At 39.3% G+C, this 27,543-nt stretch overlaps 1 protein-coding gene across 3 annotated transcripts in view; it reads right to left on the minus strand.

The window, feature by feature from the left end:
* Nucleotides 1–288: 288 nt before the first annotated feature.
* The window catches only part of LOC127456718 (brain-derived neurotrophic factor-like), a 41,160-nt gene continuing 13,905 nt past the window's right edge, over nt 289–27,543 (minus strand). Inside the window, exons 1-2 of one of the 3 annotated variants that reach the window (XM_051725253.1) lie at nt 16,974–17,044; nt 289–1,862 (exon numbers count right to left, since the gene is read on the minus strand). In XM_051725253.1, the coding sequence (XP_051581213.1) occupies nt 1,020–1,862; nt 16,974–16,976 (846 nt within the window). In that variant the 5' untranslated portion in view covers nt 16,977–17,044 and the 3' untranslated portion in view covers nt 289–1,019. Of the gene's footprint in view, nt 1,863–7,810; nt 8,168–16,973; nt 17,045–27,543 lie in introns of those variants that run through there. The other 2 variants (XM_051725261.1, XM_051725244.1) reach the window with 2 other exon arrangements.

Genomic DNA, 27,543 nt, shown 5'->3' on the forward strand with positions numbered 1-27,543 from the left:
GGATAAACGTGTTAATCTGTTTATGTGTTTACACCGTTTAGCAGTCCATTTTTGTAGTAAATTCTTCATTGCGGAGATGTCAAACTTGCTTTGATCAGGCCCCACTTGATTATACAGTGAGTCTGTGATCTCTATGGTGAGAGGATAGAATATATTTAAATAGATCTTTATCTCTATGGTAATAATCTACATGTAAGATTCTTTGTATGTACACTGTGCAAGAGGATGTTCTCTCCAAAGTTTTGCCAAATTTAGACCTGCAAAGGGAGAGCTGAAACTTTATTGACATTGGTTTTGTTTTTCAGTTGCCTATAGTAATTTTATTTCTTCAAATATTTCAATTTAATATTGCAAACAACTTCACAACATACAAAATGAATTATATTAATCCAGAACACATGTCAATGAATAAATTTTATATATATATATTTTTTCCATCTTGTGGGGATAAAAAAATAAACAGCAAAGCTTTGACAACAGCACCTTGACATAGTATGTATTTCCAACATTACCTTGAGAAGTTGAGGATAGTAAACAGACAGAGTACTTAGAGGAGGAAATCCTGTTATGGTTGAGAATGTAAACGGAATGTTTTGATCGGAAATCAATTCCTTGTTTTCTCAAAGTGGACAGTTTCTCAATTCACAATTGAAGCAGCATGCAAGTTTTTTTTTGTTTTTTTTTCTTGTATGTAATTCTTCCTCACCCCATCCTCTCCTCATCTCTCAAAATCTTGGCAACGTAAAAAACACAATGTCTTGAGGAATGTGATATAGTAATTTGAACTGGGCGCAAATGACTTACCAGATCTTCTTTTAATTGTTTATAAGGTCATGAATATGTTCAATAAATAGACTGTAGTATCACTTTTACTGTATAAACTTCATCTTTTTTACATGCAGTCCATAAAATTTTCATCTGACGGAATAATTTACCCTGTTATGTATATATACAAATAGATATTTTCTCTTTTCTCTCTCTTTTTTAGAACTCTCAATAAAATCTATACATTTTGTGCACTATCTGCCCCTCTTAATGGTCAATGTGCATACACACGAAGTGTCTATCCGTATAAACCGCCAGCCAATCTTCCTTTTGCTATCCATGGTAAGGGCTCGCACATAAGACTGGGTTGTCCGGCATTGTGAGTTATAGTGCCGCTTGTCTATTCCTCGGCAGCCCTCCTTTGTGTACCCTAAGGGGTTGCATTTGGTCTCGTAAAAGTATTGCTTCAGCTGACCGTTAGTCACAGGGACTTTTTCCAGAACAGTGACTGTCTGGCCAGACATATCAATGGCCGTCTTTTTGTCCACAGCTGTCACCCACTGGCTAATACTGTCACAAACGCTGAGCTCCCCTCGCCGCGTTGGGTCTGAGTGCCGCCGCACACGCATCGACATGTTGGCGGCATCCAGGTAGTTTTTGTATTCCTCCAAGAGAAAGAGTAACGGTGGCTCCAAAGGCACTTGGTTGCTGATCATCACCCGCGAGGCATACAGGTCAACGTCCTTCGAGTCTGCTGCGACTGCGGCGGGACCACCCCCTCCTTGGCCCTGGTCGGCCCTGGGCCCTAGTTGCTGCGATGCCTCCCCTTCCACTTCTAGCAACTCCTCGATCACCTGTTCGAAAGTGTCTGTGAGCGAGGGTAGCCCCCCACCACTCTGTGGAGTCCCGTGGCCTCGGCCGCCTGTGGTGACAGCAGCAGCGGCAGCAGCGGCAGCAGCAGCACCCAGGTAGCCCTCGGCCCGGTGGCCCCCCTGCACGCCCGGGATCTCTCTCATGGGCGCAGCTCTCATGCAACTGAAGTATGAAATAACCATAGTAACGAACAGGATGGTCATCACTCTTCTAACCTGTTGGAACTGGGGACAGCGAAAGGGACAAGACGAGAGGGATGGGGGACATAAGGAAAGGGGAGGGATCAGACAGAGGGAGAAAGAAAAAATTGAACTTAAAATCAATGTTTTCATTTAAACATACTTTGCCATACCCCAGGTAATGCTACATAAACACTTCTCCCATATGATTCATATAAAACTGATCTCATTAATGGTGTTGCACCAATTTCTGAACTGATCTCTTTATGGGTCTCAATAATGTCACTTTTTATGTAAAATCTTGCAGAGTGCAATTCTTTCTCTACGTCTGATTGCTTTCTCACAAGTCACAATTAGTTCTAATGGTTTATAGTGGTCTTATTTTATTGTGAAGATCTCAGATGAACTCCGTAACGGCATACAAAGGGCAATATAAACACAGCATGCCAACTTGTTATTTCTTTATTTTATTTTTAGTTCCTGGCCTAAGGGAACACAACTAACGGGGCCGATTTCTCTGTCTCTGCACATGCAAATCCCCCCCCCCCCCCCCAACAAGCAGGCTACATTCAGAGACCCTGGAGTATCATTAGGAGGACATGAGAGGATTGCTCCCACTCTTCTCAGTCTCTCTTCCTCCACCTCTCTCTTTTGCTCCCTTGCCTCCTCCTCTGTTCCCTTAGAGGAGTGTGACGTCTTGACTGCTTTAGTGAGTACCAAAAAAGCAGTCCAGATCCATAATCTGGCTTTTTAGGCATTTGTCTTTGGAAACAGCTGAACTGGGATGATTTCTACACAAAAACCTAACTCACATACTATGATGCTGTAGAGATGATTATCTTTCCTCTAAGAGAAATGAGAGTGAAATAGAGAGACAAATAAAAAGAGATAAAGACAGATAAAGTCACAGTTAGAAAAACAGCAGAGAGAGAAAGAGAGAGAAAAACAAGAGATTTTGAAATGGAGACATCAGAGGAAGAGACAGAATGGGAAAAATGCAGAGAAAGACGAAAAGATGCCAGTCATACATTCACCTATTCATACTATATATATACAAACTGCTATATTCAAATCGATCCTTTCTCCCTGGTATTTAACTGCCCCAGCACAAAATAATATATAATATAATAATAATATATAAAGATGAATGCAAATAAATTACAGTTCCAGGAAAGCCATCATCATCCTCTTTGCTTCTATATTTCATTCTTCCTCTCTCCCTTCCTCTTCGCAAACCCCTCTGCGGCTTACCTCTCTGAAGTCCCTCTATGAGTCACTGTAATTCATTGCATCCAATGGCATCCTAGCGCAAATGAACAGATAGGCATACCTCCATAAACAACAACTACAAAAATGACAACCATCACCCTCACTTTTCTAAGGAGAAGGAGAAGGGTAGAGGTAGGGGGTGGGGTAAAGGGGTGGGGGGTGGATGCATTTAAATATATCCAGCACCGCAGCATGGCTTTGCCAGTTCTCTGCGTGCCCTACTCCTGATGCCCCATGCAGCCTCAGGAAGAGGCAGAGTGAGGATCCGCTCCCAGAGCAGAAAGAAGTACCAGCCAGCAGGAGACAAGGAGGGACACGCCCTGTCTAAAAGGCATTTGTTTCATTCTTAATTGGTGTCTGGGGCCACGGCTGCAATTTGCTAGCGCAGCGATGACTGTCATGGAGATGCGCGTTCTATAAATAGGCCGACTGGGAGTCCCACAGTCTCGATTCAGAAAATCACAGCCCTCTACTTAATGAGCTCAAATTCCCTTTGCTCAGTGACGTTGCAGTCCATGAGGGGTGTGTGTGTGTGTGTGTGTGAGCGAGAGAAATGTGTGTGTTTGGAAAAGGAGATGAGGTTGGAGCATCTTTAATCTCTCCTCGCAAATAGTCAAAAACAAGAATGGAAAAAAAAACCCCAGAGCTGAGGATACAGCTGTGGAGGACAGATCAATCCTAATCAAATCATGCACTGCACAAAATGTGTGTACAAGCTGCTTCTGCAGGCATGAAAAGATACTTCAGTCTGTCAGCTTTCCAGTAATGGAAAAAAGCTTCTTACATTGTCAGCAATTACCTCTGCTGAATATAGCAAGTAATTTAAAGAGCCTGCTTGAGGGTTATTCAATGATTCTGTCTTATTTTATTTTCGCTTGCTTGAAATTCTTCCAGATGCGTTACATCTATGAGGATGGATGCGTTACTGCCAGTGTTCCTTACTTCAATACAACCTTTAATAATATTAAATGGGTTATATGGGTTTACACACAAATACACACACACAGAACCATAGCCGTAGTTTCACAGTAACCGCCCCAGTTTCAGGATGATCCCAATTAGCAAACATCTGTCATCTCGCTAATGAGAGAGGTATTTATATACATTGCAGAGGCTTCTGAATGAAATACCAGCATCAGTCATGCTGACACCCATATTCCTTCTCTCAACCTTCCTGACAGCAGGTGGAGCAACAATGCCTTCTCTAACTTTAAGTATATTAAATATGTACATAGCTTGCAGTATCTCCAAGCCAATAGGCTTCACGTCATGCAAAGGCGTGATGGAGAGTTATTGTCTTATGGTAACTTCAGAGAACTATGGTCCAGCACACAGCACTGACTAAATCATATCTTTCCCTCCTATTTAGACTACAGCACCGATATCTAGTTGTGTGGAAGGGGGTGGAGGCCAAGAGCACAACAACCCTGATGACGTCTCTCTCTAGTCTCCAAGGGGGTTGAGAGAAAAAGGGCGGTGGGGCTAGAAGACGTGGTGCTAGGGGCCAATGCCACTCATCAGCTCGCAATTGCTTTCCATTTTCCTCTGGGGTGCCTTCTCACCGGCAACAACAAATTATTTTATTTCTCACTCGCTATTTCCTGTTTCCATCAAGAGAATCAATATGGATTATGCTTTCAATCAGCTTCCTGTTAAAACGTAATCTAGACGATGAATCACTTTATTGTTATGGGACTGAGTTGGCAATAACTGAAACCTTCTGTTTCATTCAAAGCAGAGAGAAAAGACAAGATTACCTTGACGAACATGTTTGTTCTGCTTTAATATGTTGACTGCGTGCGTGCGTGCGAATTGCATAGAGTAATGCAATATCAGTTTCCTGTCAACATATGATGTGCAAACACAATGTGTGTTTGTGTACATACAGGAGTACGGGGAGCGGTTTTGGAAGGGTCAGTGCCAGTGAGTTGTATAGTTGGAATAACCTTTGCGTAAAGAATCTAATTACTGTTCCTCAGGTGTGTTTAACTGTTTAAAACGGAAATTAAGACTTTTATGCTTTCAAAATAGAGGTTGGTGCAAAAATCCTCCTTTCAATTGTCAAGCAAACCAAAACTGCTAATTCATACCTTTTGTACCCTATTTGCTAGAACTTTGAAGCCAGATTCATTAGAAGCCATTCAATATATGGCAAACAAAGTTTCCATCAATCAAACCTCTCACATGAGAAACTATCTAGCCTTCAGTGACCTTTCAATCTCTCTATCTACAAAGTAAGGTACAGAAAGCTTGATGACATACTACATTCACACAGCTGTATTTGATGCATGTGCTTGGTAGGAGCACGTTAAAACACCTTTCACTGTAAAGCAAGATTGTATCTCAGTTGCGTATGAGTGGAAGTTCTGTAGTTTTAGGAAAAAGAGCACAAGCACCTGCTCAATTGTTTAGAAAGGGGCAGGTAGGACAGGATAGTTTGGTCTGCATGATCCTGATTCCCCCACAACTGTATTTGCTTAAATGTCCATGCCATAGAGGGATTAGTAAAGAAATAAACTCATGACAGATATCTAATGCTCTTCCAACTTGAAAGAACAGTGGTAAAAGACACTTTACTCTATACTAAACTTAGCACAGCAAAGGAAAAAGAAGAAAGCATTCCCTCCCTAGGGAGTAATATATTAAACAATGTAAGATTAAACATCTGAATGGAGCAACAAAGGAGGGCAAATAAATGCTTGGATTATAAGAAAAGATTTTAGATTGCTTTGGTGGACATGATGCAATTAGCAGAACACTGTAGCGTGCATCACCTAAGCTCACACAGGTGTCTCAAATGTTTATTGTTATTATTACTTTAAAAACACATTTAAATATGCACTCCATAATGGTTACATCTAGCATTAGAGTCTACACAACAAGAAACAACTACAAAACAAATAGTTAACACTCTCTATTCCTCTATCGTGAAATCTATGTTCTCAAATGCAAGGTTGAATTGTTGCTAGTTGAAGTATTCAACCTTTACTAATGCATGACTGTAATGTATTTTCTGACCTTAACCATACAAATCATGTAAGACTCAGTGTAGTGAAGCAAACACTGAATTTGCAACCACCATGAACCCCCCATCCCATCCCAGATGTTTCAGTCCAGCTAATATGCCAAAAGCTTTATTATCTTCAACAAAATTGCACACAGTTACTTGTGCACAGGAACATTTGTCTTTAGGGCTGAATTAGGGCTCCAATGAAAAGCCTCTGTGTGATAAATCCTGTCAAGTAATCCCAATTTTAGGCCTTTCGTTTCCTAAGGTTTTGAAACTGGGTTTCGACCACCCATCCAAATTAAAAGCTGCAGATGTTTTCAAGTAAACCAACGAGAATTCTCGAAACTTATCTTAGATTTTTTAAGTACGTTTGTAGCAAAAATATGAACGTGATGTAGTTCACGGTTGTGAATGTGTCTCTATCGCTTAAGGGCAGAAGACAAATTCAACATAAGTGCTTTAATAATTTATGTATAAGTTTCGTCATTTCTTGTAACAGGAGAAAGGGCAAGCATTGGCGAACTGGATCCGCAAGGAAAATACCATGTAAGATTTGCAACTGATATGTTAGTAGATATTGCTGTCTTAGGAATTTGCAACATCCTGAGGGTACAAGTATCAAAAACCTCTCATCTCATCATCATGGTGCGTAGATATGATTTCACTGCATAAACAGTGATATTACATTTTTTATTTTATTTTTTACCCTGGAAAGACACTGATGTCAGAGAGAGGTTGTTTTAAAAACAGTGGCAGAAAGCCTCAATTGTTACTTTACACTGTACAACACCTTTGCACTAGATGGCGTATTCGTCAAAACAAAGCGCCTGAGACACATTTTCAGTCAAGGCAAGCGGAAAAGCATACGCTCACACAGAGAGAACGCAGGGGACAGTATATAAGAGACATTCTCATAGAATGAATAGTTGACTTTTCTGTTTTTAGCCTGTACATTAATGCTTCTCTTCTAAAACAAATTACGCGTACAAAAGTTTTTATAATATCTTGAATATATAACGAATACTACATATACATTATGATAGCATCAAAAAAGCGGTCCAGAACTATGATTTATTTGCGTAAGCTATTCGTCCCTAATTAAATCGCAAACTTTATCTTCGCTTTTGGAGTTTATCTATTTCAGGGAAAGGCTAGACTCTACACGGTAAACCTGAACGACGATCTCAAGTTTCATGTCTTGAAGTCTCTTTGAATTCACCAAACCCATTTATTATCGGAACGTTGGCACAAGTAGCCTGGCTTTAACTTAAATGATATGAACAGTCAGTCTATCGTTACGAATAAACACGTTGATAAAGGCTATATATATGCTTTTACATAATAAGTATAAAAATAAAAATATTTAGAGGAAGATTGTCCATTATACACGATCTCACCAAATAGCTACCCTTTAACTAACTGAACAGTATAGATAAAAGCTGTTTGGAATAACTATCAATCATGGATAATGAGCGAAACAAACCTTTTTTCTTTTTTTTTTTTTTCTTTTTTTTTCTAATGACCTCTGTCAGAAATGCAATCAACATAATAACCCAGTCTCTTATCAATGAACAAGAGGATAGCGTTTCATGTTGCGGCACAGCCGGTGCTGTTGCATTATCCAGCACTTGATGACTTTTTCCTCTTAACTCCCCGTCTAATTTTGGACTTTTCCGTCCATGCTTAACATCGAAATTGACACAAAAAAACCTACCTTTACTGTCCAGTCGTAAAGGAGACCATTCACCAGGACAGTGTCATCTGGGATGTTTTGGGTAAGCCCTCCGCGCAACTATTTTTTTGCGATATTTTCTGCTCTTCGCCAAGCAGCAGCTGCAAGTTGTCTCTTCAGCTTTGGAGCAAATAGATTAAATTATTGATGGTGGAAATTGCATGGTTGAGGTAATGGACTCCCATGACTGAGCGGATCCTTTGGAGATGGGTTGAAGTAGTTGGATGACATGGTAAGCTTTCGCGGTGTAGTGCGCATTGAGAGACCTCTCGAGCTTGAAATGATGGCTAAATTCCTCCTGGCGACTACAGTAACTAACTACTGCGTGACGTTGCAACATGTGACTCCACAGCAAGCGCGACCGAGCGCCAACCGAGTGAGAATAACGCGCGCCAAAGACCAAAATATGAAAGTAATCTAAATCTTTTGAAATGATGGAGATATTGAGGAAGAATATGCTTTTCAAAGCCGTCGGTCGTCGAGTCATCTCATTCTGTTTAAGTTTAATATGTGCTTTCGATCTTTACGCGTTGTCGTTTTACTTATTAGTTAATATATACATAAAAATAAGACGAACCGTTTGTGAGACGATAAAAAGAGAAGCAGGGAAGCTTATGTGTAGGTATCACTTTCTATGTGCTTCATTTTATTTCAGGGCATTTGAAATGCTAACAATTGGTTGCATGTTTTGTGTTTTGGTTAAACGTCGGACTGATTTATTTGTTTTGTTTCACGTTCAAAGCTTCTTTTGTACATTTGGTTGTTTTATTACAAAGATAATTTATGGTTTTATTACATTTATCACTCTCAGTCCCCACATAGTTCATCCCATTTAGCTTTAAAATCAGTGACTTGCTGGCTCCAAATGCTGCAATGAGTTCCTAAATAGACAGCCATTAAGTTCATATGAAACCTTTTTGTGACAAGACTATAGCTCATCTGCTGAAATTGATATTTGCAATTGTGACACTACAAAGGTAGCTTCAAAGTAAAAAGCTCGCTCCTTGCCCCCGCCACATCAAGGACCTATTATTCCCTGGCCCTCTGTGTATGTGATATTTTAAACCATTGTCAGTTTGAGTCCCTCTATCTGCCAAAAGGAGCTTATGTGCCAGATGTTGGTTCATTGCTTTTAATACTATTCATTGTTGTTCCAGTATCAGTTTGTTTCCTCCAATAATAGGAGTGATTGGTTTGAAATTTGTAACCTACATAGTCAGAGATGTTATAACTAATAGAGAGTGATGTAACTTTGTGCTTCAGCATTAACATTTATTCTATAGTAGTATATACGTAATATGACCTTTCATTGGGGGTTGGGAGTGGCGGGGGGTATCTGTTCTTTCTCCCCTTGCTCCACACTACTACATCATTTCCCACATATTTTCACCTATGACAATGCTCAGAAGTTCCCTGTGCTTTTGGAACTAGTCCAATGCAAGATTTATATTGATGAGTTTGGTGATGATTATTATTCTCTGCATAAGGTAATGAGGTGGAGGTGTTTCAGACCTTGCTGTTCCCAGCATGGGAGTGGATGCTAACACCTGCCTTATCACAAACACACACACACACACACACACACATATGTTGGTACTCCTATCATTACAAGGACTCTTCATAGACATGATTTTTATACTGCACAAACTATATATTCTATCCCCTAGCCCTACACCTACCCCTTAACCTAACCATCACAAAAAACTTTCTGCATTTTTACATTTTCAAAAAAACATTGCATAGTATGTTTTTAAAGCTGTTTGAATTACAGGGGCATTAGGGGTGTCCTCATAAAACACATTTATAGCATAATACTCTCATAATTACTAGATTGTAACCAAAAAATGTCCTCATAAACCACAAAAACCAACTCACTCACACACACACACACACCTTCTTTCTCCTAAATATTTTTAACAACACTTCTATATTCAGAATAAGACTTCCATAATATACTTTCATCTTCACTCGTTCAGGCATACTTATGCTTACAGGCTCTTCTTCTCTCCTATAAGGAGAAGCCAAGATGAATATAACTCATCCCATAGGTTCACAGAAGGAGAAGGCAAACCCTGGATGGCAAAGAGTTGCATCAGCAATTACTGAGCGACATGACTCCAAGAGAGGTAAAACAAACAAACACACACTCACACACTTTCACACTGTGCATTAGGGCTGTTCCAACCAGGTAATCCAGAATAAATCACTCTGCTTCTCATGAGGAGCACAACAACAATGTGGATCTCATTCAGAACTGCAAATGCAGCACAAAGTTGACACCAACACCACAGATACAACAAAGACAACCACAAAGTGGGCATACGGTCTAACTAGAATACAGAATGAGATGGAAGCAAGAAGTGAAAAAAACTTACATTTCCTACAATGTTGTGGAAATGTTTGAACACAGAAATCTGTGTCATTATGACCATTAAGGGCAATGACACAAACATTTCATTTGTACTAAGATCAGTCTATTGTTTGGGCCAAATGCCTGAAACTTGAAGCAGTAAATCAGCTCTACCAGGTGCCCCCAGCTTGCCACCCCCTTGTCCTCCAAAAAAAAAAAAAAAAAAAAAAAAAAAGATCAGAGGATTGACGTGTTGAATGTTGAGAGAGTCGGAGCGGCGTCAGAAGCGATGGCCGTGTCTCTATCCAATAGGTCGGGTCGCTAATGACGTCACCTCAGCTTTCTCAAAAACTCCTCTGTTGTCTTGTGTGCTGTCTTGGCCCATCTAGCGTTATCCTGGAACAGTGTTACAGTTCTTTCAGAAAATGGTATTTTGAAGTTGCATGTTGACATTCAATGAAGCATCATTTTGACCATGTTGGAGGAGATCTCTGCCATGTGCAACCTGAAATGGTTGAAACTTTTACATATTTCCTTTTCCTTCAAGACAAGATGACAAAAACTTTTAGGGTATTAAATTAGCTGTAAAAAACAGAGGTGATGGCCTCTTCGTCAGCCACAGAGGGAAACAGACAGAGCTTTTGTCTGCTGTTAGAAGAAAATGAGAACACTAGACCAAGTTGTGTCATTCTCTCTGGTCTAGTATGACAGACCAATAAAATAAGTTTAAAGCTTTCACTAAACACATCAAATTATTGTCACAGAGCAAATAAGAGTGAACAATGTCACTTCTGACCATCTGCACTGCAACAAAAATCACAATACTTATGTTTGCATGGCACCAAATCTCAAAATGAAATGGCCAAGTTTTCTCCAGTATTTTCCCACACTAGCGAACTGTTGACAAAACACATGAATAAAGAAAGTCAAAGGAGGAAAAAACATAAATCATGCAGAATGTATTTAAAACTCAGTCCACATCAATGATTTAGCATTATTTTTAGTCTGTTGGGGTGATATGCAGTGTATATAAGATTTTTCAATAGGGTCTCGGCTTTACATTTAGTCATTGCACTAAAATGAGTAAGATACTTTGTGGAACTTAAGATCACTCCCAACAGCCAGGCTGCCCATTCCTTGGTGCCTGTGTTTCTTTTTCTTTGGCTCAGTGTCTGTAGGGAAGGGAGTCTGGGCAGTGCTTTGTGTGACTCACATCATCATCTATCATCTAAGACCCATTCTTTGCACTTAAGAATTGCGCAGCGCTCATCTCTCCAGCAGCAAGCTGCAACAGGTCCCTGTTATCAATAAAGTGCTGATGGTGGTCAACAGCATCCAGTCGTGTATGATTAAGATCTCAAAGTCTTGACTTATAGCAGCTACACTATTGGTACACACAAAGATATCCATTTTAGCACATAGACACAATGAGCTATACTATCCACGTTACTGTAATCTATCCCTTGCAGCACACACCAGCTACACTGGTAATGTATCCGTGGGGTATAAGCCCTCTGCTGCACTTTATCCCTTTGTACACACATCCTCTGGTAATCTAGCCTTTTGCTTGCCCAACAAACCCTTATGTGTCAAGGGTGAGTATATTTACATAATTAGGTTCTTGTCATGCACCACCATAGCATTTTTGTTTTTTATTATTATTATTTTATTTTTATTTATTTTTTTGCGCAAAAAGAACTGCATCTCCAAATAAAAAAACTTTTTTATTTGAGCTCAAAATGGTACAGATTCATTTATTCATTGTCAAAGAAGGTGAGAAATTAAAGACTTCCAAAATCAAATGACTCAGTTATCCAAGAACAGGGCATGACAATCGCTGTTCTAAAAACCAGGAAAAAAACAGAAGTCCAAATGACCACAAATAAATTTTAAACATTTAAATGCGGAAAAAGAGCCTGTATGCAAGTATATCAAAGTCAGAACACAAACAGTCTGGATGCCATTCTGCCAACATCCACAGAGGCAAATACATAAGAGAAGTCCTGCATACATACCCAAGCATTGACGTTGGCAAATAGTTTGAGGATTCCTTGGCGGAGCCTTAGTTGCCAGGCACCAGCGCTAATGCTGTTTTGTAGCTATTCACATTCAGAGAGGCAAGTGCTACATTTTATGTAAGTGAGTAAAGCACACAGGTGGGTGTACAACTAACAATGCTCATATACAGTCCAACAGCCCCCTTGAACTTGAATGCTGGAGGTAAAAAATATAATAGACCCTACACATAAACAGATACATAAGCACAATTTTTACACAAACAATACATGCAAATAAACAGAGAAACCGATGCAATGGGTTCACAGCCCCCACAAATAGCATATTCTTTTCAAAAGGCCTAGAATATATATATATATATATATATATATATATATATATATATATATATATATATATATATATATATATATATATATATATATATATATATATATATATATATATATATATCATATATATATCCAGAGTCATTAACGCTCTTGCTTAGTATTAAGCGCGCACCCAATTCCTTAAGCCCTTCTTGCGCAAAAACCCGCTATAGGAGGTGCCCATACATTTAATGTCTTAATAATGGTCAATAACCTTATCGACAAAGGAAATATTCAATAAAAACATCCGTTTTTTTATCATTATATTATTTTTGGTGCCGCACTAGGATATTTAGATTACTAAATTATTCAAATCATGACCAAAGACATATTGTTAAATCTTAATATGACAATGATTATTAGAATATGTTACATTTATTGTTGTTGCCATTTTATTGTTCGCAAAATGTTTGTTTGTATTTATAAAGCAAGATATCTTTAGAAAAGAAAGGAAAAATCGATCTTTTCTGCAACTGTGACGCGCATCAGCTTTTATTTCCCAAAGGAACTCTGCATATTCAGTATAATAAATTGTTCCCGCGAGGAAACCAGCACGCAATAAGTCGGTATCTCTATGAAAGTTAATTAAGAAAGCCGGCCCCCGTATGCAAAACAACTTTCATATTTGGGTTATAAATATCCCATTGATCATCCATGGCAGCAAGTCAACGTGGCTGAATGAAACGCCGATTAAACTGTAAACATATAGCGCCACAATAACATTATGTGATATTTGGATTGAAACCTACCAAGCTCAGATTTGTTATTGACGCCCACCCTTAACTCTGCAGCTATCAGGGAGCAGAGGGGAGGGGGGCGGAGAGGGAGATTCTCAGCTAGATAACACAACCCCATTTATGGACTGATCCGATGACGTACATTGCAGAAAGTTCTATAAAAAACCCTCCGTACATACAAAGTGTGTCGTGCCATCCCCCAGCACCCCCACCCTCCCCGCATCCGTCTCTATTCCCCCTCCCCCGCATGCCCACACCCACACCACCAACCCACATCTCTATCCCTCTCATGAACAAAATATATATATAAATATATATATATATATATATACATTTATGTTTTCATATATATATATATATATATATATATATATATATATATATATATATATATATATATATATATATACACACATTTATTAAAAGAAAACATGACTCTGAGCAGCATAGTTAGATATGTAAGGAATTGGAAACCAGTTATTTAGTAATATCGATCCACTCCGGGCAAGGCGAAATAATAATAATAATAATAATAATAATAATAATTCACAACAACAACAGTATAAATCTAATAGCCTACGTTGATGCATAATTATTCAGTCATTCACCACTGGATTATTTGTCAGCAAAAACAGGGATATTTTCTGAAAACACAGAACTAAAATAATGCAATAAGTATTTGCGTTTATGACAGCTGCATATCAATTATGTTCATAATGTCCATCATATTTGCCCAATAATGACAAGACTATTACGAAGATTACAATGACACAACATACGGATAATAAAATCAAGTGAATCTATCAGGTACGACTAAAAAGCATAGGCTGATTGTCCCACTTGATTTACTGTCAGTTTAAAAAAACAGTTGGTTCTATACATTGTTTTGTAATGACAGAGATTTCCTCGATAACATATTTTGCACGATTATGAAAAGAAGAAAAATGTTTAATAGAGAAATTACCGATTTAGCAGTGCTGAATGAAGCTAACGCAGCCGGACAAAGAGAAACGGTGATAAGAATCATTTAAAAGCAGCTAAATGACACAATGAATGCATTCCGCCTGATAGACTCTTGATTAACGCAGTGCCGAGAGCGCCCGTGGGCTTTGATATCTGTCTGTTTGTCATTCAATCGCTTCACCCTTTAATCAGATTCTTGGAAACAAAGAAAAAAAAGCGATCGTAGCCAATATCCTCCGTTCATCCCCCCCAGAAACTGAGACGAATTCCTAAACTTAGTCGGCATAAAAGTCATAAAATCATCAGCGAAAGGCTCCTATAAAGCGCTGACTGTCCTAGTTTTGTCTCAGCCTTGCGCAGCTTTTCTTCAGCTCTCTCCACAATACGCGTGAAACCCTCTCTGCCATTTCCTTATCAGGCAATCTTATCGGTGGCTCCATCTCACCCAGAACAATTGACAAAATCTGACCACGCCTATCCAAATTCTTATTCACTTTAACTGGAAATATAATTATATGAACACGGACACACACACACGCACATAATGTTTAGCCCCTCGGGCTATTTTTGTCGAGGCAATTTAAAATACTTTAAAGTGATATGTTATCTGTAGCGAAAGCTTTTAGCTCTAAGTGGTTCCCAACTGTTCTGCGTGTGCACAGACAGACCTGTGCGTCGGGGAGCGAGCTGAGCAGGTGATGCTGGAGGAGAGGAGTGGAAATCTCGGGATGAATGAAACGGAGAAGCGGTCCGTAGTAGAAACAAAAAAACACTAGCAATATGTCCACGTTGACGAAGTGCGGAGATGCTACAGACGCGGTTACACGTTAGGATCGATTCAACGAAAAAATAATCCCGCCATACTAACGAAAACAACATTTAGTTTATAAGAAAGGAAGATGATAATGACAGGTATAGATAGATAGATAGATAGATAGATAGATAGATAGATAGATAGATAGATAGATCGCAACCATCTTATTTGTCGCTCATACAATAAGTAATCTGTTATTCCATTATTCTGCAACCAAATAAAAAAACTGTGAAACAAATGCGCATTTATGACAACAGGAATTCCGCAAAGCATTTGATTAAGGTAAGGACGGAAAGTCAGCTGTTTACGCACTTACATGCACATGTTTTGTTCGGCGCTATGAATTACAGCACATATAAAATAGCCTAATTGTTAAATGTGGACCACACTATAATAAAAGGGTGAATTGTGTGACGTGCAAATATATACATTATTACATTTCTATGAATGAGTGACGGAGTTGTGCTTGTAAATAAACAACTTTGACATCGTTAGATTTTTCTGCAGTAGCCCTAATGTAAAACCATTCGAGTAAAGTAGACTAGATGCAAAAAAAAAAATAAAAAAAAAAAAAAAAAAAATTATAACGCAAGTTTATCATTTCCCTCACGACTCACTGTCCTCTCTCTACCATCACTAAGCCTGTTCCTCGCAGCATAACATTTTCTCCAACGGTAACCACAAATCAAACTTAAAACAGGTGAAGACACACGATGTCCCTGTATAAAAGTCAGACATTTCCCCAAGAATGGATGCTACAAAGTGGATAATAACACAAACAGATCTTACCTTTTAAAGAGCTGACAACCACTATCAGTGGTTAGATCTCCGAGACCAACACTTGCATTTCCCAAAGTTAACGCTGTGCACCAAGTGGAGCTTGCAAAGTACGTGCACCCTACAGCAGCTCTAAGATTTCAACTTTCACATGCTCTAAGTGGCGACAAAACTCCAAGCGCCAAGTAAGCAGCCCCACTATTGACTGGTTCTTTTTCCTCGCGTTTGTTTGATTTTTTTTCACTGGTCTCCAACCGAAAGCGAAGAAAGAAGGAAAAAAAGTGAAACAATTCCCTAGCTTTGGCAAAAGAACTGCAAAACACAGAAGGCGATGTCCACTCCGTGTTAGTCCGCAGCGATCAACGACTCAGGTGCCTCTGTCCGAAGTGCTGAAATCATAGCACAGCTAAGGTTACTTTAAGGCAAAAATCTATACTTTCGTTAAGTGCCACTTGATATTGCATTACTCTATTCCTTCCCCACGCCTTGTCACGTGAATATATCCCTGCCAAACCCGTCCTGTTAATATTTGATCACATGTTGGCTGGTCCTTTTCTTAACAAAAAAATCGTTTATTTGAAAAGTCAGTCATAACCCTCTAAAGAGTAGTCCCCCTAAAAGGCTTGGAACATGTCCCCAAATCACACAGTAAGAGGTTTCGCTCCGTGAAGCGTACTGGTGCTCTGCTTTAGTCCTGCATGGCAGATGGACATGGGTACACATGTTGCTTTTTCACTGACTTGGAAACAATCATATTCAGTATAAAGAATAGCTAAAAGCCCGACTGGCATCAAAGTGCTGTTTGGCACAGAGCGCAAGAAAAACAAAACCCCAATTAATGTATATTCTCTACGGCTATATGTGTGCCTGCGTTTGCTTTGCTCAGATTTTTTTCTCCATCTACGAATCACAGAAAACAGCACAATTACAAAGTTTTACATTCTTGTTAGCAACACTGAACGCTCATTTAAGTAGCCTTCAGCGTAAGGGTCCATAAGCACGAGACCACTCGTATATGTCGGATATCAAAATATATTCTTTTCATTACCAGTGTAAACACAAGCCATGGCATTTGGAGTAATTATTCCGTTAAGTATAATATTTCCATACTACTTACCATATTTCCGCTATGCTGTCCTGGAGATAGAAGTGTCTTAATATCCACACACTCCAACAGATGCTGGTAGGTAATGTGTCTTGTTTGAAGTCATCATATGAGAACTTCTGCTGTGCTCAGAAGATCGCCCACCACTTGGGTGACTTATGAATCTAATAACCCTTTGCAATATCCGCGTGCTTAAACTCTGTAACACCTTGGGTGACTGTGCCGAAAGGACAAATAGCAACCAGTCGCGATTTACCGAAAAACCCTTTACAGATTTACGCAATGCCCTCGCTCAGAGAGAATCTCTGTTAGTGCTCTTACGTGATTGAAATGGGCGAAGGCGTCAAGTTTAGGTGGGAACTGAACTGACCAGTAACTACAGCAAATGTCACTCCTAGACGTTGAGTGAAACATGAATGTCCATAAGAAAAGTTACGCGTCCAATATATCAGTGGGCACTTTATGATTCATTGAGCGTAATATGTCATCAGTAAACGAAGCCGGTACAGTTCACGACATTTTCAATCTGAACGTTTTCTCAGCTGAAGGAGACCTTAGTCAGGTAAGATCAAATTCCACAATCTCATTTTCTGCCAAGTAGCACTAAGTTCTCGGGAGACTTGTTGCTGCAGCAAAGCTAGCATTGAAAACCTAACAGAGGAAAATGATTGCAAGTACCATACTTACATCTGTGCAATACACTTTTAGCTTCGTTATGTATGTACTATCGAACAAGAGAAAAGGTGAATCCTCGTCAGTCTTGAGGCACGCTGTCAACTTTAAAAATGACAGTATCTTGGCATAAAGAATGAAATCGTAGTCACGAAATCCAAGTAGGAACGTTGTCTGTTATCAGTAAAATTCCATCAGTTGCGCGGTGAACACTCAGACATCTAATTGTTATGCAGTGACGAGGCGCTATGCTTGCATGTGTCCTACAAATGTGCTGGAAAGTAACATGAGTAATAGGTTACCCACATATGAGCCAAGATTCGCTCGAGCTGGAGGGAGTTGTAAAAGAAATGTATTTTATATATAACTCAGAGCAATAGTAAACAGTATGCTTAGGAAACGCAGGCACGCACGCAGGCACGCACGCGCGCGCGCGCGCGCACACAGATGAACAGGAGGAAAGAAAATCGTCAAAAAGTGTTCAAAAGAGAAAAAGACCAGTGGACAGACACCTGACCACAGCCATGCTCACATAAACTTAATTTGCAATTAGTTTTGTAACACACATTGTTTTCTATGACTGTATAAGTCTAAGCTGCTCTTTTGATTCAACAAGTTTATAATAATATACAAGTTTCTAAACAACGCACATTCATTTGCCCGTTTATATACAATGCCCTGTATTCAGATGCTATGTGCACTGTAAGTAACTATAAACATAACAAACAGCAGTATACAACTACATATCTAATCTGTTAGTAAGAAGTAAGTTATGACAGAATATAACTGGAAATGAATACCCTCATATATGGACAAGAACTGAATGTAAAGATGCTGGTTCGGTCTCTTGTCTTTCGGTTTGCTTCCAAAAAAATAAATTAAAAACATTTTAAAAAAAGAAACTTACTTTTTTGAACTTTCAATTAATTACGATGAGATGAAGTTATTCTCTTAACACATAGCCATGTCTTTGAAGCAACCCCCTTTGAAAAAAAACAGCAATACCTTCCACGTTACATTACATGCTTTGAGTTTTTATTTATTTATTTTTTATTTATTTATTTATTTTTTGGCACATTTGATGGATTAATTTCTATTCTGTTTTCTGCCACACATTTTTCTCTGTGTTACTGTTTTTGCACTTGCAGGTCTTGATGCACTGCAGAGTAAGGCATAGTTCTTAATGATCAGATGAAGATCAACAATACACTGTCAGGATACACTAATGAGTATGGATATTATTGGAGAAATTTCTTAAAGAGTAAATCGCTCAACACTGTAGTGAGTGTTGGTGAGTATAATCCAAGACCCTTTCAAGGCAAGTCAGTCCACTGGGCGGGCATCTTGGGAAAGCTTCAGTGTAACTATTATCCATGTATACAAGTGGCATATAAGTACAGCTCCTATTCACTTGAATGACAAAAGACTGAAATCTCCAAAAACAGTTTGTCAAGATTACAGTCAATATATTTCAAACCAGCAGTTAAATCTGACAACAATGGTATCATAAATTGTGCTTCTTTAGCTCAGATCACACACACACACACACACACACACACACACACACCACACACACACACACACACACAAATCTTTTGCCTCTAAAACCATATTGGGTGTTCCAATTTCTCCCATTCATTTTAATAAAAGTGCTCTGTCTCGGGCTAAATAGTCTCTTTGGTAGAGATTTTAGTGTATAGGTTTTTCAAATGAAGACTGCCATGACGGTCGAAGGAGGACTGTGTTGCTTAGGGAAAGGGGCCTTGAAGTTGGTAAAATACTGTCTTATTGTTTGAAAAGTATAAAAGATGTGAAAGGTCATGGCCAGGACTAAGGACACAACATTGATGACCCATTACATTTTTAAACAGCATCCGGAGCCTTTTTAGATTAACCTGTCGTCACTTCCTCTCCTTTTTCTCATAGCTGCATCACTTCATCACTCCACAATGTCCTGTCCTCTCCTCCGTTCTTTCCATGCTCCCACAATTTTCACAGGCTCCCTGGATGACTCACACTCGGCCCTCTGCACCACTTCTGCCCTCCTCCATACGTCCTAAACTGAGATACCCAGAACCTCAAACTATAGGTCAGTTAGACCACCTCCACCTTCTCCTAACTAAGACTACACTCATCCTTCCAGTTCTCGTCCGACCCCATTGTTTTGGTTTGCCTCTAAACTCAAGCACCTGAAACACAGACATTTATTTCACATTTAAGCAACACCACCATTAATACTGAATTGAATACAAACAATACATAGATAAAAACAAATAAAAGATATTGGAAAAGAAATAAGGAACTCTAGTAGCTGTTAATAACTTATAACATAGTCATAACATGGTAATAACATGGTAATAACACAGATTTGTTGTGTAATTAATTATTTTTTATTTTTTTGTTTATTTATTATTATTTTTATTTTTTTTTACAATAAAAGCATGTCCTTATGATTTGTCTTAATAGGACCTCAAAAGAATGTACTTTTCTTTTGCATTTTTACTAAATCAGTGATCCGTGAGGGAATACTCCGGGAAGGATATATAATTTAATATTGATAAAACCAACAAATGTTTGCAGTTGGTTCTAACATCTGATAACCTATGTGTAGATGAGCACTATCCTCTGCTCCTTCATTGTGGCAACTTTATATATGGCCCTGTCATTCAGTCTTTCGCTTTTTTGAGATCCTCTAATAATTTGGACTACTTTGATATTGTGGCTAAACTTTAAAGTCTTCATCTGTTGTGTTAAACATAAGAAGTCTTGGTGACACACCAAACTGATACCGAAAACAAATTGGCTTAAAAAGGTTACTTCTGACAGTGATTGGTTATTTATGTTGAAGGAGACACATTTTATTTTTCTTCCTATTGCCTTTTTCAGACACATTTTTGAAAGAAGAAAATGACACTGCATAATGAGAAAATCTTTTCTGATTGGTTAAAACTCACCTCGGCTACCACCTATGAAATGAAAATAATAAAAATACATCTTTTACCTAATATGCATGTAAGTTAGGCACATTGGTACATTGATTAAATCAATTATTTTTGATCATTTTAGTTGTTACGTTAATTTTGTATACATTTTTGAAGAGGCAAAGCCTCCCTTGCCTCCTCTGACGGACTGCCACTGGTGGTTTATTTTAAAGGAATACTTCTCTCAAAAATGAAAATTCTGGCATTATTTCCATCATGTGCTGTTATTTTTTTCACTGAAGCAAAAAAGGAGACATTTTGAAAAATGTACATGTTTCTCTTTTTCAAAAAACAACAGTGCATAGTGACCATGGCTGTCAAGCTTCAAAAAGGACTTTCTTATATGTAAGAAGGGAAGGCTTCAAAGAAAACAATTTGGGAACCAGTGCCCTAACCCAAACCCATTCTTAAACCTAACCAATTATAAACATATTACAGACAGTTACATTTAATCACAATAATTTTAGTTACATTACACTATTATATAGATATTTTTGAGCACTAAACCACAACTCTACGCTTTAACCTAACCACTTCTCAACAATATAAAAGATGTAACAAGCAGATACAAGTACAGTCACAATTTGTGGATTTGAAAGGCCCAGTCTCACCCCACACCTGCTCTGACCTTCACTTCACACAAACATCAACACCTCCTGCAACCCCCCTCCTCCCCCCTCCTGCTACTCAACCTGCACTTAAGATCTGTGGAGAGGAGGTGTGCTGTGTCTTCTGGAAACAAAAGACAAGGAAAGCATAGGGACCAGGCAGTGTTTCATCCACTTGTCTAAAATCCTGTGCTAACCAGCTGGCCCCCATCTTCACACTGATCTTCAATAGATCACTGGAGCAGTGTGAAGTTCCATGCTGCTTCAAACACTCCATCATCATTCCTGTCCCAAAGAAACCCAAAATCGTGGGGACACGTGACAGCATGAGAGAAGCAGACATGTGATTGCAAGCTCTGCGCACTTTGCTAGTTTTAAAATTATTTTCATGTTATAATCTGGTGAGATTCGATACACCCAGTTACATACTAGCTCTTTGAGGTAAACATGGCAAACAAGTAAAAATCCTCAGACATTAAAAGACACTTACGAGTTCAAGCTGAGGCCTCTGGCGTCCCTGCGAGCCGGGGACTCAATTTGGAAGGCACGTCGGGAGAAGAAATTCAGCGTCAACTGTCCAACATCTCGGTGATGCTGACGAAGGTTGTTGCTGACTTGGAGGATCTCGCTGTAATACATCGATCCATTACGGCGATGGAAACAAAATTTTCTGAGTTGGTCACAAGAATGGAAGATGTTGTGAAACGAATCGATTATCTGGAGTCATCGGAAAGGGAATTATCCACTAATCCGCCCGTGTCTAGAACAGACTTGGAACACATTTTGGAAAAACTGGAATATTTCGAAAATATGAACCGAAGGAATAACATACGGATTGTTGGAATTCCTGAGCACGAAAAAGGCAGAGATATGGTGAAATTCCTTTGATGAGCTTTTCCCGAGTCTGCTCGACATAACAGGCCATAAACTGGAAATCGAGCGAGCTCACAGAGTCCCGGCTCGGAGATCAGCTGAGGGAGACAGGCCCCGATCAATTCTGCCAAATATCTGAGATCATCCAATAAAGATCTCGTGTTGCGCAAGGCAAGGAGCAAAGGAAAGCTTTCTTGGAAGAATCACAATATTTTCTTTTTCCCGGGCTTTGCGAATTCGACAAGAGAGAAACGCGATCGATTCAAGGAATGTAAGAAACTCTTATATCAACGGAAGATCGCTTTTGCACTGATGTTTCTGGCCAAACTGAGAACAGACACAGAGGATGGCAGCAAAGTATTTACATGTCCAAAACAGGCACTCTCCTTTATAAATACATTGGAGTGAGTAAGCCATTTGATGTTTCTTAAATTAGCGGACTGATTCGCTGTTCAGTGACTCAGTTGTCTGAGGAAGCTGTGCACCATTTTTGTTTCTTTTTGCGTTGGCTCCGCCTAGCGGCTGGAGTTTGTTGTGTGGAATGACACTTCCTTTAAGAAACTTTTGCATTGACATAAGACCGTTTTTACACGGAAGTTCCCGGCCAGATTGAGAATGGACACTATGGATGACCGCAAAATATCGACATGCTCACATAAAGGACGTCTTTTATAAAGTTGATGGGCTGAGTAAGTCATGGTGTATTTATTTATTTATTTATTTATTTTGCGCGGCCTCCGAGTGAGTTTAGCTCGTGGTCATCCGAGGAACCGGGATGCCTGTTTTTTTTTTTTTTTTTGTGCTGGTTCTGCATAGCGGCTGGAGCTTGTTTTGTGGAATAACACTGCTTCGGGACAGTTGTGGATGAATCTGTTCGTTCTTTGTGCTTATGCCTCCTGTTGTGGAGTATTTTTAAGGGACATTAGAAATATTTCATCATCTGCTGCACTCATAACAGCCAGCTCACTGAACAATTGTTTGTCTGTCTGAGGAAACTGAACGGCTTTATATGAGCTGGAATTTGTTTTGTGGAGGAACACACCTTCGAGACAGTTCTGTGAATTAATCTACATGTTCTTTGTGTTTATTCTGCCTGTTGGCTGGGGTCTGATTTACAAAGTATTTTCTGTTATGTAATTTTGCCTCACAAAATTTGTGCAGAAGCACTGGACTTGAGCAATCTGATGGCAAAGTTGTCACGTGGGCTCTCGTAGGCGTACATGGACTGTTTGAGTTTAGAGGGATTGACGCCGGTTGGCACTGTCGTGCGCGGGGTTAATGCGCATGTTTTTCTTTTTTCTGTTTGTTTTGTTCGGGGGGAAGTTCGGGGTTTGATTGTTGCAGTAATGGGGAATGTGGTCTGTATAATCTTGTTTTTGACACACAATTTTTTTATTTTTTATTATATCAATATGTCAAATGAGTAGGTTATCTCTCTCCACATGGAATGTGAATGGGTTGGGGCACCCCATAAAAAGAAGGAAGTTATTTCTTTTCTTAAGAGTAAGAAATATGAAATAGTATTTCTTCAAGAAATGCATCTTTCCCCGCAGGAAGCTGAAAAATTTGGGAAGATATGGGGTAGACATTTTTTTTTTTTTTAGTGCTGGCTCAAGTAAGAGTAGGGGAGTCATTACACTAATAAGTAAACATCTACAATTCAAACAGATTAATGATAAATTAGGAAGAGTCATTATTGTTTTAGGAGAAATTCAGGGGCAAAGGTTGATTTTGGCTAATATTTACGCACCTAACACTGATGATCAGGGCTTTTTTATAAATCTTGAAGGGGTGTTGCAAGCCGCTTGATATAATATTGGGAGGAGACTTTAATCTTTTGATGAACTCAGTCCTTGATCATAGTGAAGCAAAAGTGTGTAAGCCACCTAGAGCAACAGTGATGCTTCACAGGATGTGTAAAAATCTTGGTCTTGCAGATATTTGGAGACTTTTGAACCCATCTGGTAGGGACTATACATTTTTTTCATCAGTCCATGAGATTTATTCTAGAACAGAAGTCCCTCATTTCATCTGTTGTTGATTGCTCAATTGGAAACATCTTAGTCTCAGATCATGCCCTGGTGAGTTTAGAGGTGTTGCCGCATATGGAGAAAAAGAAATCATATAGTTGGCGCTTTAATGTATCCCTTTTGCAAAATCCTGATTTCCAACAAATGTTAAAGACTGAAATCAATGTTTATATGGAGACCAACTGGTCCTCAGTATCCTCTGTGGGCATGGCTTGGGAGGCACTTAGGGTGGTTCTTAGGGGCTGGATCATACAGTATGCCTCATTCACCAAAGAATCCAAAGCACGAGAACTTGTGGAACTGGAAGGGAATATTAAAAGTGTCAAGGCAGAACTGAAGCGCTGAATGTCGTCTGATGGCCTCAGAGAATTGACTCATTTGAAATACAGATATAATACAATTTTGTCACGGAAGGTGGAGTTTTGGTTATTCAGGGCAAGACAGTCATACTTTGAGTCGGGACAAAGCAGGGAAGCTTTTGGCTAGATATATAAAGCAGAGAGAGTCTTTTTCTACCATTCCCTCAGTGAAATCTGCTGGTGGTAAAATTTTTACTTCATCCATTGATATTAATAATGCCTTTAAAGAGTTCTATCTTGATTTTTATAGTTCCACATCTTCGTCTACTGATGAAGATATTAGAAATTTTGTGGTACCATTAGAACTCCCTAAACTGACGACTGAGCAAAAAAATTCTCTTGATTCTGAGGTAAACTTGGAAGAGCTTGGCGAGGTAATTAAGGTCTTGCCTACAGGCAAGGCTCCAGGGCCAGATGGCTTTGCCGCTTAGTTTTTTTAGATCTTATACTACATAATTGGCTCCACTTTTGTTAGAAGTTTATAGGGAAACATTAAAGAATGGAAAGCTTCCGCCAACCATGACACAAGCCCGGATCAGTCTGATTCTTAATAAGGACAAAGATCCAAGCGAGTGTAAAAGTTACCATCCAGTTTCCCTGATCCAGCTAGATGTAAACATTTTGGCAAAAATTCTGGCTAACCGATTAAGTAAAGTTAAGACATCTTTTATACATATAGATCAGGTGGGGTTTATTTGGGGCCGCAGCTCTTCTGACAACATTAGGCGTCTCATTAATATCATGTGGTCATTGGCGAATGATCAGACTTCTCGCTGCCATCTCACTTGATGCCGAAAAAGCGTTTGATATGGTAGAATGGGATTATCTTTTTAAGATTTTGGAAATATATGGGTTCGGAAATACTTTTATTGGTTGGATTAAGTTACTTTATAGACACCCTGTAGCAGCGCTACAAACAAATGGATTAATTTCAGATCATTTTACTCTGAATAGGGGCACTCAGCAGGGTTGCCCTCTTTCCACATTATTGTTCTGTCTTGCCCTGGAACCATTAGCAGCCGCGATAAGAAAGGAGGATGATTTTCCAGGGGTGACGGCGGGAGGTGTGGCGCATAAGCTTTTCATTTACGCAGATTATATTTTATTATTCGTCTCCGACCCCACTAGATCTATGCCTTGCCTCCACAGAATTATTAATTCCTTTTCTAAATTTTCGGGATACAGAGTTAATTGGTCTAAATCCGAAGCATTAGCTCTGACTGCGTACTGCCCAGTAACGGCTTTTCAACCGGGCACCTTTCAATGGCCCAAACAGGGCATTAAGTATTTGGGCATTTTATTCCCAGAAAAATTATGTCATTTAGTCAGAGTTAATTTTGACCCTTTAATAAAAAGGTTTTCGAGTGATGTGGGCAGGTGGGCTTCATTACATTTATCGATGATTGGGAAGGTTAATGTAATTAAAGTGAATTGTATTCCAAAATTCAACTACCTACTACAATCTCTCCCTGTAGATGTCCCCCTCTCTTATTTCAAGTAATTTGATAGTATAGCGAAGTCCTTCATTTGGAATGGAAAGGTTACATTTCAACAAGTTACATAGGCCGATTGACAAAGGTGGGCTAGGCCTACCCAAGATTTTGTTTTATTATTATGCATTCGGTCTCAGACATTTAGCTCATTGGTCACTTCCACCTTAGAGATCCCCTCCCTGGTTTGGAATTGAACAGGAAGTTATTGCCCCTATTTTGCTATTCAGAATCAGCTTTATTGTCAAGTATGCTTACACATACAAGGAGTTTGTCTTGGTGACAGGAGCTTCCAGTGTACAACAATACAAAAACAATACAAAAACAGCAGCAAGACATAGATAATAATAAAAAATAAAAAATAAAAAATAATTATACACATACGTACAGACACACACATACATACATACCTACACACATACACATGGGTAGTGCCAATCTGTTATGTACAGTGCAAATACAAATCTGTTATGTATAGTGCAAATGTTTTTTTGTTGTTGTTTTTTTTTTTCAGAGGAATGAAATGGCAGAAGAGGTTGGATGTGTTGGATAAATATAAGAAAGACTAATCTGTGTATTGCCCATAGTTATTGCTCAATGGGGAAATTTAACTGTTCATGAGATGGATAGCCTGAGGGAAAAAACTGTTCCTGTGCCTGACGGTTCTGGAGCTCAGTGCTCTGAAGCGTAAGCCAGAAGGCAACAATTCAAAAAGGTAGTGGGCAGGGTGAATGGGGTCCAGAGTGATTTTTCCTGCCTTTTTCCTCACTCAGGAAGTGTATAGTTCATGAAGGGGGGCAGGGGGCAACCAATAATCCTCTCAGCAGTCCGAACTGTCTTCTGATGTCTGATTTTGTAGCCGAACCAAACCAGAAAGTTATTTAAGTGCAGAGGACAGATGCAATGACTGCTGAGTAAAACTGTATCAGCAGCGCCTGTGGCAGGTTGAACTTCCTCAGCTGGCGAAGGAAGTACAGCCTCTGCTGGGCCTTTTTCAGAACACCTAAAGGAGATGTTAGGCAGAATGTTAGCCTCAGTCACCATTCACTTCCATTATATGGAAAAAATGCAAAGTGAATGGTGACTGAGGCTAACATTCTCCCTAACATCTCCTTTTGTATTCCACAGAAGAAAGAAAGTCAAATGGGTTTGGAGCAACATGAGGGTGAGTGAATGACTAGCACACTCTCATGACGAAACGTCATTGGGGCGACTTTGCCTGCACCACCAAAACATCACCATTGGTACATATTTTAAATATCTCTCTGGTGCCGTATTATACACATTTCAGAGCTTTCCATTACTTTGCCTAAGGGAACATTTTAAAATTAAATGATCTGAAAATTCTGTCATCATTTACTCTTTGCATTATTATTTAATTTTTATTTTGTTTGCCTGCTGGCGAAGGAAGTACAACCTCTGCTGGGCCTTTTTAACAAAGGAGTCAATGTGGGTCTCCCACTTCAGGTCCTGTGAGATGGTAGTGCCCAGGAACCTGAATGACTCCACTGCTGCCACAGTGCTGTTTAGAATGGTGAGGGGGGTCAGTGTTGGGGTGTTTCTCCTAAA

Source organism: Myxocyprinus asiaticus, chromosome 2 (assembly GCF_019703515.2).
Source record: "Myxocyprinus asiaticus isolate MX2 ecotype Aquarium Trade chromosome 2, UBuf_Myxa_2, whole genome shotgun sequence".
NCBI lineage: Eukaryota > Metazoa > Chordata > Actinopteri > Cypriniformes > Catostomidae > Myxocyprinus > Myxocyprinus asiaticus.